General features: G+C 36.5%; 1 protein-coding gene across 16 annotated transcripts in view; it reads left to right on the forward strand.

Annotated features, from left to right (window-relative positions):
* The window catches only part of MPDZ (multiple PDZ domain crumbs cell polarity complex component), a 156655-nt gene that overhangs the window by 79705 nt on the left and 55589 nt on the right, over positions 1-21361 (forward strand). For 14 of the 16 annotated variants that reach the window (XM_074330388.1, XM_074330390.1, XM_074330396.1 and 11 more), the window contains 4 exons: positions 150-317; positions 11408-11692; positions 11945-12068; positions 18684-18882. In XM_074330388.1, the coding sequence (XP_074186489.1) occupies positions 150-317; positions 11408-11692; positions 11945-12068; positions 18684-18882 (776 nt within the window). The remainder of the gene's footprint in view (positions 1-149; positions 318-11407; positions 11693-11944; positions 12069-18683; positions 18883-21361) is intronic. The other 2 variants (XM_074330403.1, XM_074330401.1) reach the window with 1 other exon arrangement.

Below are 21361 nucleotides of genomic sequence, written 5' to 3' on the forward strand. Positions count from 1 at the left end.
TTTGTCAATATCTGATGTGTTGAAGAGGTCATGTAGAAAATGGAATAATCAAAGGAATGATACCAGAATTCCTTTTAGTCTCAAGTGAGACTTTATCATATATGTAATAGAACAGAATTTCCAACTGATATTATTGTTTATATTCTTAGGTGGACACAAATGATGCTGACTTAGCAGATGAATCTACATTTGAGTCTCAGTACTCTCCTGATAATGACAGTATCTACTCTACTCAAGCCTCTATTTTATCTCTTCATGGCAGTACTTGTAGTGATGGCCTAAACTATGGGCCCTCCCTTCCATCTTCTCCTCCCAAGGTACAAAGGAAATGCTGTTTTATATATGGGAGAGCCTCATATGTAATTTTTCAGAGGTCATCGTTTGTAGAGAGTTGTAGGAATAGCATGTTAGAGACATTGTGTTTCTCTAGTCATGGAGTCATCATCAGATTAAAGTGCAGTTTCATGAGATAGTGTTGATCGGGTAACTTTTAGAGTCCTAGAGGCTATTTAATTCTAGGGCCTGTGATACAGAGGGATAGACACAAGGGTTCCAAGCTTTGACTGGGATTTTTGTGTTAAAAAGGAAAAAAAATAATGAAATGTATTTCTCAAATTGTGTTTTTAGCTGTGTGTACTTTGGAAAAATTACAAGACTAACTTTATTTTCTTAATGGTTTTAAAACTGACTTTAATGCAAAATTGGATAGTAAAATATTTCTTGCATTAATTTAATATTTGCTAGCTAAGTTAAACTTAATGCTGTCATATGTTTTTATATAAAATGATGCCAAAGAATACATAAAAATCACAGTAAATGGCTAAGTATGTTTAAGTCATTGGATCTGAATGAAGAATTTAGTTACTAAATGGCTGTGCCATTTATATTTTAGAAATAGATTATTGGTGTAAATGCTCCAACTTTATTCCTTTTCTTGGTGACATGCTCTCTAATGTTTAATAAATAATATTTTAAAACCTATCCGACCATTTGGGTGTGAAATGGTATCTTATTCTTTTAATTTAGGGTTCCTGATTACTAGTGAGGTTATACACTTTTTCACGTATTGGCCATTTGACTTTCATTTCCATCAATGGCCTCTTCATGACTTTGGCCTTTTTTGTAATGGGTTGCTTATCTGTTGATTTGTTGGGGCTGTTTATATTTTCTAGACAATGAAATACAAAGCAAGTCAGTGTATTTTTATGAGTACGTGTGTGAGTGTACGTATTAAAAAACCTAAAAATGTTTGGGAATGTTACCTTTCAAGTTAATTAAAGAAGTTATTGGAGAAAAAAGGAAAGATGGAAATTGAGCTGTATCTGTAATACATTATATCATTTTAAGAAGAAAGAGAGATTGATGACAATATGGCAAATTGTTAGTAGCTATTAAATCTGGGCAAAGGGTTCATACATGGATATATTTATTTTTGAATATTGGAATTATACCATAAATAATAATAATTAAGATTAAAAGACTAGACAATACTTTCTTAAATATATGAAAGATATGTTTTCCACGTAAATTCAGTGGGAAGGGAATCTGAATCTATGAATAAGTTGGAAAGAATTTTCATAGGTGTAGCACAGTTTTCTTCCTTCCCTGACAAACAAGTAATTCTTTAGCTAGAACATTTCAAAGCATTTTCTTTTATGTTCAAGGTGCACCTGTTATCCGTGCAAATGATACTGGGCAACCTCTTTGAATTGGTTTGCAAGGTATAATCTTGAATGGAGCATCTGCTCCTCTTTTAGCACACCTGAGACTGTCTATCTGACTGCGTCCTCCTGGACCAAATTCAGCCTTTCCTGGCCTCAGGGCTGGAAACAGTCTATCTCCTAATGGAATCTCCTAATCCACAGCATAGCACACTTATTCTTGCCAGTGGGACAGATTGCATTGTTTAACTTAGTAATTGTTACTTAAAGGGATTACACAATCTGCATACTGAGAAGCATATATTTTACAGGGCAAATGCTTGCTGAACTCAGCACAACATACTGGCTTACTGAAGTCTGTTTGCCACTTTCCTCCCCACCCCCCCAAACAGTTTACTCCTCCGTTGAAGCAAATTTTGGCAAGATGGCTTATCAACTGAAATATTTCAACTACAGAACAACAAAGAAGACCTTAATAAGGGTGTTTGAAAACAAATTGTGAAACTCCTGTGGGCTTTTAGTTTTCTCTGAAAGTAGGACTGTCCCTTCATCATGATAAACCTCTGCAGCATTTTCATTTGTTTTGTCTTGTTTTTATTTTTGTTTTCCTGTGGCATCTTTTTAGTACCTAGATATTTACTAGAAAATTGTATGTAAATAAAAAAAATAGATGATGCCTTTATCTTTTTTGTTTCTTTGCCCTAAATATACTTTAAAGAGACCGAATGGCAATTTGGTACGGAATATAGAATTGGCCATTTTTCTTAAAGACAAGTAAGCTCACTTTAGGACTTTTTAATTGATGAAATAAGATTGTATAGTATATGACCCTTAGAAAAAATAAAGACACCTCCATATGAATTTGAAAGAAGGATGAAATAGAGTGTGAGGATGTCAGTGATTCCTCAAGTTGTTGACATTGCTAAATATGTAATGATCTTATAGCCTGAAATTGTGTCTGGAAGCGTACAAATAATGTTTCCTGCCTCCTTAACTGGTGACAGGTCTTTTCACTTCAGTCGGGTATGCTAGCTGAAGTTGTTAAGACCTGGTCACCCGAAGCAGAAACGCCTCGTGGACGGAGGCCTTATTCATAACTCCAGAGCCTGACCCCAGAGAGCATCTTAGACAGACACATAGGGCTGCAGCCGAAGGTGGAGCTGCTCCACACTCAGCTCTCCCCTTAGGAGACCTGTTCTGCTTTTTCTTCTTTTTAAAGGAGCAATGTTTGCTTAATTTGATTCAGTATTATGTAAGGATTTAAGGCAAATAACCATTACTCGGAAATCTGAAAAAATATAGCTGCTTCCATGGTCTTTGGATTAATAGGCAAATCATTGAAATGTTGATTTTAAAGGCAAACAGCCAGTGGGTTTTTTCTTTCTTTGTCTTGTTCTTTTGTTGCTTTTGGTTTATATACCACATATCAGTGAAATCACATGGTTCTCTGCTTTTTCTGTCTGACTTGTTTCGCTCAGCATTACTCTCTCAAGATCCATCCATGTTGTCACAAATGTTCCTATATCATCTTTTCTTACCGCCGAATAGTATTCCATTGTGTATATATACCACAACTTCTTTATCCATTCATCTATCGAAGGACATTTTGGTTGTTTCCAGGTCTTGGCCACCGTAAACAAAGCTGCAATGAACATTGGAGCACACGTGTCTTTATCTCTAAATGTTTTCAGATTTTTTGGGTAGATACCCAGAAGTTGCATGAGTTCCTTGTATATTCTGGATACTAGCCCCTTATCGGAGGCACTGTTTGCAAAAATCTTCTCCCATTCAGTTGGTGGCCTCTTTATTTTGTCAATGGTTTCTTTTGCTGTGCAGAAGCTTTTAAGTTTCATATAGTCCCATTCGTTTATTTTAGCTTTTACTTCCATTGCCTTTGGAGTCAAGTTCATAAAATGCTCTTTGAACCCAAGGTCCATAAGTTTAGTACCTATGTTTTCTTCTATGCAGTTTATTGTGTCAGGTCTTATGCTTAAGTCTTTGATCCATTTTGAATTAACTTTGGTACATGGTGACAAATAGCAGTATTGATGTGGTTTTATTTCTGGGTTTTCAATTCTATTCCATTGGTCTATATGTCTGTTTTTCTGCCAATACCATACTGTTTTGATTATTGTAGCCCTGTAGTACAAGCCAAAGTCAGGAAGTGTGATACCTCCATTATTGTTCTTTTTTCTTAAGATTGCTTTGGCTAAGCAAAGGGCTTCAGTTTTTCTCCATTAATTATGAGATTAGCAGAGGGCTTGTCATATATGGCCTTTATTATGTTAAGGTATTTTCCTTCTATACCCATTTTATTAAGTGTTTTAATCATAAATGGATGTTGTATCTTGTCAAATGCTTTTTCTGCAACAATTGATATAATCATATGATTTTTGTCCTTTATTTTGTTTATGTGATGCATCACATTGATGGATTTGCGTATGTTGAACCATCCTTGTGCCCCGCAGATGAACCCCACTTGGTCGTGATGAATAATCTTTTTAATGCATTGTTGTATTCGATTTGCTAGAATTTTATTTAGGATTTTTGCATCGGTATTCATTAGAGATATTGGTCTGTAGTTTTCTTTTTTTGTGCTGTCCTTACCAGGTTTTGGTATCAGGGTAATGTTGGCCTCATAAAATGAGTTAGGGAGTACTGTCTCTTCTTCAATTTTTTGGAAGAGTTTGTGCAGGATTCGTATTAGATGCTCTTTGAAGGTTTGGTAGAATTCACTAGTGAAGCCATCTGGTCCCGGACTTTTGCTTTTGGGAAGGTTTTGGATGACTGATTCAATTTTGTTAATTGTGATCGGTCTGTTTAGATTTTCCAGTTCTTCATGGTTCAGCCTAGGAAGGCTATATGTTTCTAAGAACTTGTCCATTTCTTCTAGGTTGTTGAATTTGGTGGCATATAGTCCTTCATAGTATTCTTGGATGATCCTTTGTATTTCTGTGGTGTCCGTGATAACTTCCCCTTTTACGTTTCTGATTTTGTTAATCAGTGTCTAGTTCTTTAAGGTGTAACATGAGGTTATTTATTTGGGAGTTTTCTTGTTTCTTGAGATAGGCCTGTAATGAGATAAATTTCCCTCTTAAAACTGCTTTCGCTGCATCCCAAAAATTTTGGTAGGATGTATTTTCATTGTCATTTGTTTCTATGTATCTTTTGATCTCTCCTCTAACAAAGCCTTGTGATCAGAGAATATGCATGGTATGATTTCAATCTTCTTAAATTTGTTGAGACTGATTTTATGTCCCAATATATGGTCTATCCTTGAGAATGTTCCATGTACACTAGAAAAGAATGTATAGTCTGATGTTTTAGGATGAAGTGCTCTATAAATGTCAATTATGTCCATTTCATCTAATGTGTCATTTAGGGCTACTATTTCGTTATTTATTTTCTGTTTGGATGATCTATCCATAGCTGTCAATGATGTATTTAAGTCCCCTAGTATAATTGTGTTTTGGTCAATTTCTCCCTTTAGTTCCACCATTATGAAATATCCATCTTTGTCTCTTGTTATCTTTTTCACCTTGAAGTCTGTTTCATCTGATATCATTATGGCTACACCTGATTTTCTCTGGGTACCATTTGCTTGGAGTGTCAATTTCCACCCTTTCACTTTGAGTCTATGCTTGTCCTTGTAGCTGAGATGTGTCTCTTGGAGACAGCATATGGTTGGGTTTAGTTTTTTGATCCAATCTGCTACTCTGTGCCTTTTATTGGTGAGTTCAGTCCATTTACATTTAGGGTGATTATTGATATGTGAGGATTTCCTGTCATTCTATCCTTAGTTTTCTGGTAAGGTTGTGTCTCCATTGTTTCTTTGCCTTTTTGTTGTTGTCTATTATTTCTGTGTGGTGGTATTCTATGATGTTTCCCTCTGTTTCTTCTTTTATTTCAGTATATATTTCAATTCTGGATTTATTTTGAGTGGTTACCCTTAAGTTTATGTAAAAGAAAGTTTGATATTTAGAGTATTCCATTTTCTTGGTTGCCACAAATTGTCCCTGTTGATAGTGGTCGAATAGCCTCCTTTAGTATTTCTTGTAGTGCAGGTCGTGTATTAGAAAATTCCCTCAGCTTCTGTATGTCTCGAAAGGTCTTTATTCCTCCTGCATATCTAAAGGATATCTTTGCTGGATATATTATGCTTGGCTCATGGTTTCTCTCTTTTTCTCCTCTTAATAGTTTGTCTAGGTCACAGGGCGCAGTGTCCCGGTGGGTATGCGGAGAGATTTTGATGTTCGAAAGCTCTTCCAGCTGCTGATTCAGAGCCCGTATATTTCAGCAGTTCTGTTTACTCCTGCACGGTTCCGCCCAGATAGGTGGGGTCAGGGGTGGGGTGAGTTGTGAGAGGTGGCCCAGAGCAATGGCAGCGACCACCACCACAGCCGGTCCTGCTTCCACAGCTCTCTCCCCTTTGCTGGAACTAGTTGGGCTGTGAATTTGTGTTTGCGGCCCACAGTTCTCAAAACAGCAAATTTTCTGTTGTTTTGATCTGACACTGCTACTATTTCGCTTCTAGCACCCGGCAGGTGGGGGCGGGGCGAGCTCTGGGAGGTCTCAGTGCCTAAGGCTCCGTTCTCTCCTCGGCAGTGTGGGCTTAAACCACCGTTTTCAGCCTTTTTGCCTCAGTCTTTTCTCTGAGGTCTCTGCGGTGAGCGTTGGGTTCAGCCGTGTTATATGCTGTCCCCTCAGCCCTGTGGAGCCCTGGCGGAGCCCTAGCAGTCCGAGTTCTTCCCTCTCCCGCAGCTGCGGTAGCTCTGGGAAGCAGCGAGCTCGGCGCACTGAGCGAGGTCTGCGTCCTGCGCCCGCGCATCTCCGTCTCCGCGCACTTCTCCCTTCCCTCCTCCCCCCCCGCTCTCGCGCGAATCTCCCACCTGTAGGTGATTTCAGTCGGTAGTGGGCCTCTTCATGTTGCCTGTCTGCTGTGCAGGGAGTCCTTTGTGGAGTTTTTGTTGTTCGATTCTTTGTAAATTCCGGGGGAGCTTTACAGAGGCTCACCTCACGCCGCCATTTTTCCGGAAGTCGTCCCCAAATGATCTCGGTTTTTTCTTTCTTATTGTTCTAGGTTTTAATTTTTTTATTTAATCTTTTTATCCCTTTTTCCTTGTCACCACCAAAGGCATCAAATACGGAAATAGTTGTTTTCAAACTTAAATGCTTGTAGAGTTTTGTTTAAAAGCTCAACATATTTGGGGGGAGAAGATACTTCCATTTATTTTTTCCTATTTTGACTAAAATATACCCAACATAGACTTAATAGCTATGTAATGAGTCCCTCCTTGTACTCATAATCCTCACCCACATGCCCCACTCTCCCTGTCCACCCACATTCTCACTCTTGCTTCAGGGATGAAATGATTATCACTTTGGTACATGTCCTTCATGTCTGAATATCGGTATCCCTAGGAAATGCTATGGATTCTAGTTCAAGTTGAACTGGGTGTCAAGCTAGAAACCCCTTTAGGTACCTCGTTCTCCAAACATAGTGAATGGATTCCATGATACTAAAAAAGAAAAACTCCTACACATGTCCACTGACTGTCATTTTATAGCATAAAATGTTGCAGACTTTATATCCGTGTTTAAAAGACACATTGGAGAAGGGGTTTAGTATCAAAAACTAATTCAATCAGTCTGGTCAAGATAATGAAAATGATTGTGGAAATCTTAGTGACAAAACTGCAAGCTCTCAAAGGTATAAAACATACTGCCTTTTCACTGAATAGGGCCAGTGTATAAACAACAAAGGAAGTACAGCCTATCTCAGGTAGAGTGGGAGAACAATGTAAGTTGGAGCAGCTATGCTTATAGTATGTTTTACAAAACTATTACGAGGACTTCTGTGGTAGACTGCTTACTGAGAAAAAGCAGGTCGTATTTAGTGAATGTTTTAAGTATTTAGCTACTCTGTAAATATATTGTCTGGGTCAATAATGTACCCAAGTATAACCTTAACATGTTCATTATACTTAACACGTTGCGTACGGCGGGGTTTAAATCCCTCATACCCCTCTGTTCCGGCAGGTTTTTTAAACAAACTGCTTTAAAATGCACTCTTCTCTTTAAAGCGTAAATGCTTCTATGTCATTTATTATTTTTCTATAAATAATAGATTCTACAAATAAATTATTCTATAAATTATTCTATAAATAATTATTCTACAAATAATTCAATAAAATATGCAAAGTAAAAAGAGTCAACAGTAAAAACGAGAATTCTCATTATCCGTCCTTAACGCATGGCTCAGAAAAAAATGAAGGTTCTCGTGATCCGTACGCAACGTGTTAAAAAAAGTAAAACTTTCACATATACTATAAAAATACAGTTTTCAATTATGATTGATATTTTTATTTAACCTCTCCCCCATTTTTTTTGAGGAACAAGAATATATAAAGTGGAGTCACATATTAAGGTGGATTTTTGGTATCTCGACTTCATTTAAATACCAGGTTGCACTGGGAAGTTGTAGTTATTTTTTAACATATATGGGGGAAGAACTGCTTTTCTTTTAGAGCCATAAGACTTTTAAAAATAAAACTTGGTTGTTCAGCAACCAGAAATGTTTCCTAAGTAGGCGTATGTTGTCTGCTGTGTTGATTAGCTCTTTCTTTTTTATGTGTCTGTGTTAATTCCTTCATGAATAATGCATGGCAAGTTCTATTACATGATTTACAGTAAATCCCAGCTAACAGGGCAGCTTGACCTCTTTTTCTAATGAAAAGTAATTTTCATTGTTATCTTTATGAAGTGCAGAGATATTTACAGCTAATTATTATAATTAATTTAGTAATACAGAAGCTAACTGATTTCTATAGTGAGTATATTGTTATTTTTCATATGATTAAAATAATCAAAGTTGGGCAAATGAGCCAATAAGTTATTGTTTAGCCTCTAGAAGTATGGACAATGATACTTTCCTATTATTGTTCCTGAAGATTCTAGAGATGTTGTTTGCATGTATTTTATTCTTTTTACCAGCAATATTTCTTAATTCCAGAGAGATGAAAACTTGATTGAGGAAGTGGAGTGTAATAAATTGTGTTGGAGCAATTGGTTATCCACTTAGAAAACAATGAAAAGAGATGCCCATATCTCACACCACTTAAATAAATTCCAGATGGGTTAAAACTGAATCTGAAAACAATGCACTTATAAAATAGAAGAAAAGTACTAGAAAGCATTTAATTTTCTTTGTGCGGAGGAAGAACTTATTAAACTACATAGAAAACCCAAAAACACACGCAAAAAAAATTGGGAAAATTTTATTACATAAAGAATTCCTTTAAGAATTACATAATGAATACTTGATTACATAAAGAATTTAACTTCCGCATGTATGTATCATCTATAAACATAAAAGAGAAGTAAGAAGCTGGGAACATATTTGCTGTATATATCACAAAGACTTTATATTCAGAATATGCCAATGATGACAATAAGTGAAAACTACCTGATAATTTTGACAAAGCATATGGAGTTATCACAGGAGATATACAAATGGCATGTCCTCACTAATTGTCATGAACATGCATAGCAAAACACTAATGCATGTATTTCTTAACAGATCAAATTACCAAACTAATTTAGGGTTGTCAAGATTAGTTAGTAGGTACTCCCATAGTCTCTTTGTGAGAGAACATTGAAAGACCATTCAGCAATATATACCAGCATTTATTTTTTTATTTTTATTTTTTAAAGATTTTATTGGGGAAGGGGAACAGGACTTTATTGGGGAACAGTGTGTACTTCCAGGACTTTTTTTCGAAGTCAAGTTGTCCTTTCAGTCTTAGTTGTGGAGGGCGCAGCTCAGCTCCAGGTCCAATTGCTGTTGCTAGTTGCAGGGGGCGCAGCCCACCATCCCTTGCGGGAGTCGAACTGGAAACCTTGTGGTTGAGAGCCCGTGCTCCAACCAACTGAGCCATTCGGGAGCTCAGTGGCAGCTCAGCTCAAGGTGCCGTGTTCAGTCTTAGTTGCAGGAGGCGCAGCCCACCATCCCTTGCGGGACTCGAGGAATTGAACTGACAACCTCGTGGTTGAGAGCCCACTGGCCCATGTGGGAATCGAACTGGCAGCCTTCGGAGTTAGGAGCATGGAGCTCTTACCGCCTGAGCCACCAGGCCGGCCCCTATAGCAGCATTTTAAATGTGTACGTCACTTGACCCACAGCCCTAATTGTAGGAGTTCATACTAAATATTAATAAGTTTTCACAGGTTCACAAAGATGTGCAATAAAAATAACAGCAATGGCTGAAATTAGTCATTTTCTATTAAGTCAGGCATGTTTTAAAAACTACCTTGTGGTATTAACTTTCTATCCTCTCAATAGTCTTAAATTAGGTCCTATTATTTCTCCTAATCAACAGGTAAAGGAACCAAGGCACAGAGTATATTTAAGTAACTTGTCAAAGCTCAAAGAGCTGACGAGTGGTGAAGCCAGCATATGAAGGTAGGCAGCCTGGCTCTAGAGTCTGCACCCCAGTACTTTCCTACTTAGGAATATTTTATAGCCATAGGAAGATTGACTTTTATTGACTAACATGGAATCTCTCATGGGAAGGTTTAAAAATACTTCAAAAAAGCAAGTAAAAACCTGTGTCATGTATGGTTCAGCTTAGGTTTTAAAAATATATATGTATATGTGCGTGATGTGAGAGTGTGTGCATTTGTACTTGTATGTGTATGTTATGCAAACACATTAAAAAAATCTGATGAATAAACAGCCCACTGAAGCCAGACATTTTTACTGGGAAAGGACCAAGAGTCCTTTCTTAAAGCCATAAAGGAAGACTTTAATTATTTCCTCTGTGTGCATACACAGTATACATCTATATGGCTTGAATCTTATCCGATGACAATGTATTCATACACTGCTTTTATACTTTAAAAATATCAATCAAAGAATTGAAAGGAAAATTGATATGTTTATTCAACAGCAGTTCATAGAGCAACTGCTTGCCCAAAGCACATAAATGATAACCATATATCGTTGTAAGAGAATACATGTGTTTATGTAGAGCTATAGCATTTGAGTCTCAGCGAATTTTAGAAATTAATATAAAGCCAAGAGAGGTTGTCTGATGTACAGGTTGTTAATGAGTTAGCCTGGGTTAGAACCTACATCTTATGATAACCCTTCTTAGTATTTCTTCTCTTGTATCTTGCAGAATACGTATGAAAATTTTGCCTATAATAATATAAATTGTATGGCTTTTGGTTCTTCTCCATAAATGCCTATAAATGTATGTCAAAATAATTTTCTATTGGAGGTTCTTGTGAATCCAAATCAATTAATATCATTCTCTTTGTGCTCTTGATCTTATAGTAAATAGGAACTTGGACTGGAAATGAACTACTCCTTAAATAAGATTTGGAAATATAAGTTACTTGCTTTCTCATGTAGATTGAACTCTGAATGATTTCATTTGTGAATAGAATATAATACTGCATCTAAATGATTGTATGTCCAGCATATTGTACAGGTGGAAGTAACTCAGTAGAACATGAGATGTATGATTTGCAGGAAGCATATTCAAAAACATTTATAAAAAGATATGCAGAATATCAGCTAAATGATGAATTTGTATGTTTGCTAATGCTTTTTGAGCAATGAATAGTTACATTGTGTTTTGTCTTTTCACTAAATAGTTGCTCATTAAGAAATAGTCTTACAAAATACATTAAAGTAATTCTGGCCATAATATTTTTGTGTTTGTTTGTCCTTTCATCATCAGGATATTACTGAAAATTCTTCAGAGCCAGTACTTGATCTCCACATGTCCTTGGAGGAACTGTACACCCAGAATCTCCTGCAAAGACAGAATGAGAGCCCACCTTCATTAGACTTGAGTATGGGACCTGCTTCTGGCTTTACCATAAGTGATTATACACCTGCAAATGCTATTGAACAGCAATACGAATGTGAAAACACAAGCGCGTGGACTGAGTCTCACCGGCCAAATGAAGTAATATCAAATGCAGAACTTAATTCTCCTCTGTTAACTGATTCAACTGGAAAGGTAATGTTTTAAAGATACGGTTTGTGTATTATGAAGTCAGGTATAGTGCAGTGTTATTCTGGCTAATCTCCCCATTTGGATCGTGTGCTCTCCTGACGCTGAAATTTTTCAGAAGCCAACCAATTAACTTGTTTTGTTTATAGACTTCTTGTTGAATAAGGCACAATCAATTCGAGCGTACATGTGATGTTGAAATCATACTCCAAAGTCTAGTTTTCCTCTCCATGTGACTTATTTTTTTCTTTCCATCAGGGCTCTGAGTTCTTAAATCAACAGAGTTCCCTAGCCTCTGCTGCCGAGTGTGTCGTGCTTCAAAATATGTCCAAAGAATCTTTTGAGAGGACAATTACTATAGCAAAAGGCAATTCTAGCCTAGGTAAGTTCCTTATTGTCCATACATACTTTCCCACCCAGCTCCCTCCCAATGTGTAAATGCTGAATTTGGTTTTGATATTTTGGACTATAGATAAGAAAATAAATGTTCTAAAATTTCCTGCAGTTTTTACTCATTATTTTTTCCTGAAATGGTTAACAGGAAATGGTTTAGTTCAGACTAGCTTAAATCCTTCAATCTCTTAATTATTTAAAAGTATTCAGGAGCCTCATTTACATTCAAGTAAAAGATATATGAATTGTTTGTGTATGAAATAGCAAATCAGAAAAGGAATTCTTAGAAAATGAAAAGTCAGCGATTTGGAATTCTAAATTCTTTGGAAAAGCAAATTATTAGTTTCTTTGAATGTTACTGGTTATGCATAACTCAGTTTGTATTTAATTTCTTTCATTCACTGAAATAAAGACTTAACAAGACAGCCAGGTGTGCCACCACCACAATATACATGCAAGTTATTCAATAGTCCTTCCCACGTGGCAGAATTTTTGTGTCCTCTCTTAACCCATAAAAGGATGCAGCTAGTTAATAATCATAAAACCTTCTGAATTGGGCAAAGAAGACTTCCTGTAAAAATAAAATTCTAATTACAATAACTAAAGCTATATTGAAGAAGAGAGCATGTTTTGTTTGTTTGTGTGTTTTGGGGGGGCATTAAGCAGTCATGTGACTCTGCTCTGTCCCTAGTGCTCTGTAATGATAAACAGGGTGTCAGATCAGTTACTCTGAATGCAGAGTGTAGCCCAAGATTCTCTGGTTGGCTCTACATCAGAGATCTTGTTCCTGCTGTGATGTAACCAACCAGTACCCTTTACACTGATATCTTACGGCAGGGTCTTGTTTCCTTGTGAAGTTTGAGACTTGGCAGGGAAGTCCAGCAGTGCTTACTTGGGGAGTGGGATTCCAGTCTCTGTCGCGCTCTAGATTTTGTTCCATTTGGTGGTGGCTGGGTACCACCAATGGCAGCTAAATGGAGAATTATAGCCAAGAATTTATCCTGAGTTATATTTCTTATATATTCCATTTAATAGATTAGTATAAAATTTAAGCTACAGAACTTTCTATCATTCATTAATTATGCGATGGATACTGTAGATATCAAAGCATGTCAGGAATATTTCATCTGCTAATGTGGTGTTTCTGAACACATGCTACTTAGAATATTAGTTCTATAGGATGTTAATAGGAGTTATAAATGGTTTCGAAGTTTAATAGTTTGGAATGTGATGAATTAAGGAGACAGGTTTCTGTTTGCATTACTTCTCAGAGGCTTTGATACTCAGGTGTACATTGTGGATCTCTAAGAAGAGATGCAGCATTTCTCTCATTTAATTGGCCTTAGAACCCATTTTTTTACCAACTCGTAAGATAGAAATTTTGTAAATCCCACATGAGAAACCCTATTCTAGTGTATTATACAACTATCAAACTTTCATTTTTTTCTACATTCTAGGCAGCATGCCTAGACACCGCAATGTAATTACGTTCCTTGAAGAACATGAGTTAGAGTAATCTACACATCCAGTCCTAAATGTATTAAAATGTTATACATGCTATGATAGACATTTATACAGAGAACATCGAAGGCTCGAAAGAGGGAATGGCTGAGCCCTAATCTCTGAGTATGCGGAGGAGTTTAGAAAGGTTTTGAAGAGGAAAAGATACTGGATTTAATTCTTGAAAGAGCAGTAGATTAGGGAAAAGTAAAATTGGGAAAGTTGGAAGCTACTAGAGCTGAGGCAGAGAAATGTGAAACATGGCTGGATTTTGTTTGGTATGGATGAAATGCAGTGTGGTGATGGGCAAAGTAAGAAATGAAGTTAAAGGAATGATAGGTGGGAACCCACTGCTGGATGGGCTCGTGCGCGTGACATAGGACTTTAGGCATAACACCCTCCGGCCTCAAGCTCCTAGAGGCAGTGGGAGCCAGGGGCAGAAGATCGGGTTTGTTTTAAGAAGATCATTCTGGCATAGGTCGGTGAATTAGATTAGAAGCAGTTGGGAGACTCTTGTAAGAGCCATGACTTGAGTACATCTGAGTTTGTGATCTGACCCCTTTTGGATTGCTCTCCTATTTTTAGTTTGCTGAGAAAATGTTGAGTTTTGTCAAATCTTTTTCTTCCTTTATTGAGAAAATCATACGGGTTTTTAATACATTGTTACTGTGTGAGGACACATCATTTTTTAAGTGTGGTACAGATACCTAGCATAAAATTGACCATTTTAACCATTTTTAAGTGTGTGTTTCTGTGATATTAAGTACATTTGCATTGTTGTGCAACCATCACCACCATCTATCTCCAGAACTTTTTCATCTTCTTTAATGGGTACTGAAACTCTGTGCCCCTTAAACAACAACGCCCCTTTCTCCCTGTCCTTTAGCTCCTAGCAGCCATCATTCCACTCTTTGTCGCTATAAATTGTGGCTACTAAGTACCTCATACTCATGTAAGTGGAATCATACAATGTATGTCCCTTTCTGACTGGTTTATTTCATTTAGCAAAATGTCTTCAAGTTTCATCCATGTCGTAGCACATGTCAGAATGCTCTTCCTTTTAAACGCTGGATAATATTCCTGTGCGTGTGTGTGTGTGTGTGTGTGTGTGTGTGTGTACCACATTTTACCCATTTCTGTGTTGTTGGACACTTGGGTTGCTTCCACCATAGCTTTTGAATTTAGATTTTAAAAATATACCAGAGATGATTAAGCTCTTGGGGAAAAAACAATGAAAGGTAAAGTGTCCTTGCTATCGCTCGTATGAGGAAATCCATTTAAACTTCAACAGTTTGATTTTAAAAGTAAAGTATAAGAAAGCCCTTTTATTTGCTTTGTGCGACGAAACCACACGTCCGTACCTATCAGTGTGAAATCATAGCACCATTAGTTTAGTAACCAAATTGTAATAAAAAGGTATGAATATTACTTTTATTTTTATGATTTATTTCCATTATTTGAAGTAATTTACATACAATGTTTATAGGGACTTCTTGGATGTTTGATTTCCTGGGATCCAGTGAGGTTCCTCTCGCACTTTGTAGTTCAAATTCAGTATGCTAAAGCAGGGACATTTCTGTTGTATCTCATTAGACAGGAGATGTTTAGTATTCAGATTTTTGCAGCATTTAGAGTAACTAAATGTAAAAGTATCATGAAAAAGGTTACTTATAAAACCTGTGTAAAACATTAAATATTTTCAGGTAAAGCATTCATTTAAGTTTTTAATGTTGGGAGGTGGTGCCTTTACAACTTGAAGTACCACAAAATGTGATAATGTTTGAGAAAATCTAAATAGAGGCTGGCTTTGTGCTGATGGAGTATGTTAGAGTCATAGTCTTCCCTTAATCAACTTACATGAGGTTGTTTTCAGCTTTCGCTTTCTGGATAATTTCTTTTTTCTATGATAACCAGAAGAAATTATAAATAAATGATAGCTTTCTGTAAAAGCTGTTGTAATCCATTTGCTTTGATTTCATGAGTCACTTGGATTTTGTTTTAACTTTATTAAGTATAAGAGGGCAATGTTATATGCAGATATACACACATGTGTACAGATGCACATAGTGACCTTTGAAACTTTTAATCTTGATGATTTTTGATAGGTCCTATGATCCATTGGCTAAATATGTTGTATTAGGTTAGGACTTGAAGGGGAAAAGCAAAGGTAAAAAGGTAGGAAGAAAAAGAAGGTATTATCCTCTCTTGACTGATTAGGTACAGAAACATAGACAGACTCAGGAATTTCTCTGCAAGTACTCAGTCCTCAGGAGATGGAAGCAGAGCTCAAACCTCGGTCTGTCTCTGGTTTTGACATACCATGCAATACACATCAGTGCTCGAGTTACCTTAAGACAGCTGTGATAACAAGCTTCATTTTGAAGATGAATTAAGATATGCATTTAGCCTTTAGAAAGCAATACAGCTTTGGATTGGAATAGAGATGCATTTTAAATATATTCTGTGAGTTTTCATTTGTTTCTATTTTGTACTTTATTAAGCAATTTATGCCAGGTACCCTGAAAGTTACTCTGCATAAGCTTATATCACGTAATTCTTTAAACACCCCTCAATGTGGGCATTAACCCAATTTTACAGATGGGTAAAATGAGGCCCAGTGTGAGGTTAAGTTAATTGCCCAAGGACGCAATGATTGGAAGTGGTGTAACAGATTTAGAACCAATTCTCTGGTTCTACACTATATGGTTTAGTCTATACTGCTATACTAATTCTAGGGGAAAAAAAAAAAGTTGAGGGATCTTATAAATTACAATCAAAATCTAGTTAGTGTATATGACCTTAAAGTTGTTGAACTGAAAATGATTGTTTGGTGAAAAGAAAATGTAAGGTAACTGATGTCAACCTCTTGGTTTATTTAGTTTGCATGAACGACAGCCTTATAGCTGATAGAGTCAGGAGTTAAATATGCTATTAAAAATGAATTTGAAAGTCATGTCGACTGTTACTCATGAGGATTTGTCCCATGTTTATGGCTTGCTATATTGTAGAGTTCATGGTGCTAGTGAGAAGATAATGGGTTAGATTCCCAGTATGGGCCACTGAGTTAAATTTTGTTTCATAGTCGTACATTTCGATTTTACCATAGTCCAGTTTTTGGTGAATCTTGTTGGGAAAGGTGGCAGCATCCAACACACTACAGTACCACTGAAACATGCATGACACAGCCAGCCTCTTTTCTCATAAGAAACCTACCTGGGATGAAATAGAGTCTAAACTTGCTTGTTGGTTTATGGTAAGCAGAAATGTTTCCTTAATGACAGTACATTAAAAAATCATTAATATGAGTCTTAAAATAATATTTTAAATACATTTGATAATGGTTTATTTCTATCGGAAAATGATAACTAGGAGCTTGGATTGCCCATATCCAGGCACAAACTGTCAGGCTGGAAGCATATTATAGTCAGAATTGCTCTTAAAAAATATTTGAAATATTATATCTAATTTGGTATAATTAGAATTAGTAATTTAGACCAAGTATTACTTTCTTTTTTTAAAAAAATGTAAAAACCCAAAGAGAAATTTGTGACTTCTCTCAAAGAAAGTACATATATGTATCCTTATAGCTTTATATCTCTTCTTGTCTGGTTTAATTACATAATCTTGTTTTGGAAGGAACTTTTAGCACTTGATTTTAAATGATTAACATTATTTTATATAAAGTTTTAGCATGATTTCTAAAGGTTTTATATTTTTGAAGGAATAGAGTGAGGGTAGGATGAAAAGGCGATGTTAATTTAGATGAGATTTGTTTGGAAAGCCATTTTGAGGAAGTGATACTGAAGAGCGAGAAGAACTTGGTTGTGTGAGAATTGCTGAAACAGGGCATAAGGCAAAGAGACGGGGTGTATTCTGAAAGAAGGTCATGTTGCTGGATCGCAGGGAGCCAAGGAAGACGTGGCCCCAGGAAGGGTGCATGTTGAAAGAGCCAGGCCACCAGTGCCCTATAGACTGTGTCAGTATGTGTCCTGTATATCAGCATAACAGGAAGTTGCTAAAGCATGGTTAGCACGGGAGTGATGTGATGTGATTTGTTTTTTTGGGGATGATCACTCTGTCTGCTGTGAGAAGAATGCACTGGAAGCTAGGAGACCAATTAGGAGACTATTTTGAAAAGTGAGGCAAGAGGAGAAGGTGCTGGCATGGTCTGAAGTTAGGGTGGGCATGGCGAAAGATGAATGGATTCAAGATAGAAATGATAGGACTCCAACATTTCTGCCTTGAGTAATGGAGCGTGCTCTTGTGGTACACCACCAACAAGGGCAAGACAAATGGAGAAATAAGAGGAGCGAGAAACATAAAATTCAGTTTCTAAGTTTAATTTTGTACATCCTAAGGTTGCATTTCCTATTAGTCATCCAGGGAACATGTCAGGAGGGTAATTGAATATCCAAATCTGGAACTTATAGAAGTTCAAATTTGGAGATAAAATGGGAATCGATTCGAATTAAGTTCACATCAGTTCAGTTCAACAGACAACGGTACATTCAGGCACTGATGATAAGACTTGAATACAAGCTTCTTGATGTTAGGAATTCTGTGTTATGCTTTTTTATCGCAAGCACCTAGTATAGTACTTGGCCCATAGTAAGCATATAGTAAATATAATACTGAGTAAACAAATGATTTGGAAATAAGGTAGTGGCACCGAGTTTAATTTATTGAACTAATTTGCATTTGCCGCCCTATTGTTTATTTTCTTATACCTATAAGAGATAAACTGCTATTATAAAACTGATTGGATGCTGTCAAAATATTCTCCCTGGGAGATCTTTCTGTTTAAGGGGCAACACCTCAAATAGCCTAATTTACAATAACTCCAGTGTAGACCTATTTTATCTCCAATGTATTCAACATGGAGTGTCGTTTTCTGGATACAATTTCACAAACATTTCCAAATTTTATTTAAAAATATTTTTTGTTACAAACTAACTTTTTCCTTTCTTTTTGATTATTTTTTATTGGCTAAAAAAGGTAATGCTAATCTTTTATCTCTGAATCCATAGGGATTATTATAATTCAACTTAAAATGATTTTGCAAGTCACATATTTAACCCATATCTGTGTTCTTCCATTACCATAGGGATGACCGTAAGTGCTAATAAAGATTGCTTGGGGATGATTGTTCGAAGTATTATTCATGGAGGTGCCATTAGTCGAGATGGCCGGATTGCCGTTGGGGACTGCATCTTGTCTATTAATGAAGACTCTACTGTCAGTTTAACCAATGCCCAGGCGCGAGCCATGTTGAGAAGACATTCTCTCATTGGGCCTGACATAAAGTAAGTATCTTTTGGACCCCAGTTTGGCTGGGGAAATTCAGGAATTTCAATTCATTAATCAGATTTCTTTTTTTCAGTATATGCTTCTGTGTGATATACAAAAATTACATATTTATTTAATATAAATCACCTAAGAATTTCACTATTCATGAATAGTTCTGGATTGTAGGTCGTCTCTTTAAGATAACAATGTTGGACCATTTGAAAACATGTTGCTTTCTCTTTTTTAATTTTACTTCTCCAGTGATTGCTGCAAAAACCTTAGAGTGAGAGATAGACATATCTCTCACAGAATAGGAGGGTCTACTCTTAGGATGTTATAAGGAAGATTGGATTGGCCTCAGTGTAAGGAATTGTACACTATCTGACTGATGTGTATGAGTCCTAGAACTAAGCCAGGAATGGAAAAGATCATGCAGAACAGTGCCAGTCTGACCCGTAATTTTCCTTTGTTGAGCTACCTCATGATCTAAGAAATTCACCAATATGTTGATACAGTCTGATGGTTGGTCATATAGGATATTTTTTCAGGATGTGCTTATTAAACTGTTTCATAATCCCTTAATGTGCTAAAAGCACATTGTATTTGTGGTTTGGTTTTTAAATCATTAAACATTTTATGAACTAACGTAGAAATTAGTTAATGACTTTATTGTCACACCTCATCAATGTAATAGCTTGGCTTTTTCTCTAACATTAACCGTTGAATATTTGTATTTAATGTATAAGGGATAAAATAGTAAAATAAGAGCTCAGAGAAAGATTGTTTACCCTAAATTGATACAATGATTACTGGTATGGGAGACTTTTTTGTATTAATGCTATTTTACTGACTGCATGCTGTATTTTTTTTTTTCTGAAGTAGATATTGCTAGAGCTGAGGTAAGAAAAACAATACTTACAATCTGTTTTTCATTCTGCCATCAATAAAAAGTAGAAATATATATACTGTTTGGAGTAAAAAATAATATTTTGAGGCAGCATTTCACTAATGGGCTTTCCTATTTTTGCATGCCTTTGGACTTTTATTTTATAATGGAACAGAGCATCAGATCCTCTGACAATTCCTTAATTATCTTATTAATGATAGTACAAGTGAACATTATTAAAAATGTCAAAGCCTCAATACTAAGAGAAAAGAGCAACGTTTAGTGCTTTCCTCACCACTTGTGGTCCAATGTCCATTTCTTTTGCTTAAAAGGTGAATGATGTACATCCACATGGAGACTCTTTATGGCCAGGGTTTTAGCTTACATAGCTTATATGTAGTATAAAATGCAGATGGCCTCGTAACTGATCACTTGATTTATGATGTGATAATGCCCATGTTCTGCTATGAGCACTGATGCAGGTCTCTGAGCACCATAATCGATCTTGGTTCTAGCTTTATTCCTCTGTTCTGATGTACTGCTGAATTTAAAAGGGAGCCATTGTGACATTGATTTGACACAAGGCATGCATCTAGTCAGTTCTAGAAAAGATGTCCAGCTTCAAAAGTCTTTTTTCTCCTTTTCTCACTTTTGTTGCTCTTGTTTGTTCTGTTTTGCTTTTTGTTTGTTTGATTTGTTTTCCCACCTTCTGACTCAGCACCAAAATATACCTGGTCATGCAGACAGCAGCTTTATTATGACTATGAAGCATATCTAGAGAGCTAGCTTCATAAATAACTGCTTGAGGATCCCAGGAGGCAAAATGTAGTATAGTCTCTTACATTAAAAAAGGAAAATAAGAAAAATTACCACAACCTTCCCTCCTCTGGAAATCAGTCAGTCACTCAGTCAGTTGATGTCTTTCTCGTGTGCTGGCTGTGTGCACATACGCACACTCACAAACAAACCAACAAAGCACATTGATTCCTTCTCAAGTGTCCTACGAAAGGTGTGATTCAAATGGTTATGGTTCGATTCATGGGGTAAATGATAAAAAGATATTAGAATCATATAATCATTTTTCAGAAAAATGTGTTAAATGATAAAACAAATAGCATTTAGATTGACTGAGGCTGAACAACCTTCCATGCATTTTTGCATCATGTTTTGGCTCTGTGCCCTCCTGATCTGCTTTCATGAAACAAAAGGTTTAGAATTACCTTGAAAGCTCTGAGTAATCCTCCCAAAAGGAAAGTCTAGGCCTCCCATTACTATGAATGGAGCCATACATTGCCTCTGGCCAATTAAGCTTTGTAGTCATTGCCTGGATTTAGGCTCCACCCATGTTTCTTCCCCTTTATTTCTTGTTATGAATCTACTTTAATCTGGGGTGGTGGTAGAGCACTGTATTGGTTGGACTTAAAAAACACACAACTAAATGGTTCAGTTACATAACTGGTTTTAGGGGAAGCATTGCTTTTTGAGACAATGCACTGGATTTCTTTTTTTGCCTTCTCCCATGGATAGCTAGGAACTTTGTGTGTGTGCGTTCATGCATGCCTGGGTAGATAATTTGAGTTTCAAGAGTTGAAGAACAGCCAGTTTAAGTT

Source organism: Rhinolophus sinicus, linkage group LG04 (assembly GCF_036562045.2).
Source record: "Rhinolophus sinicus isolate RSC01 linkage group LG04, ASM3656204v1, whole genome shotgun sequence".
NCBI lineage: Eukaryota > Metazoa > Chordata > Mammalia > Chiroptera > Rhinolophidae > Rhinolophus > Rhinolophus sinicus.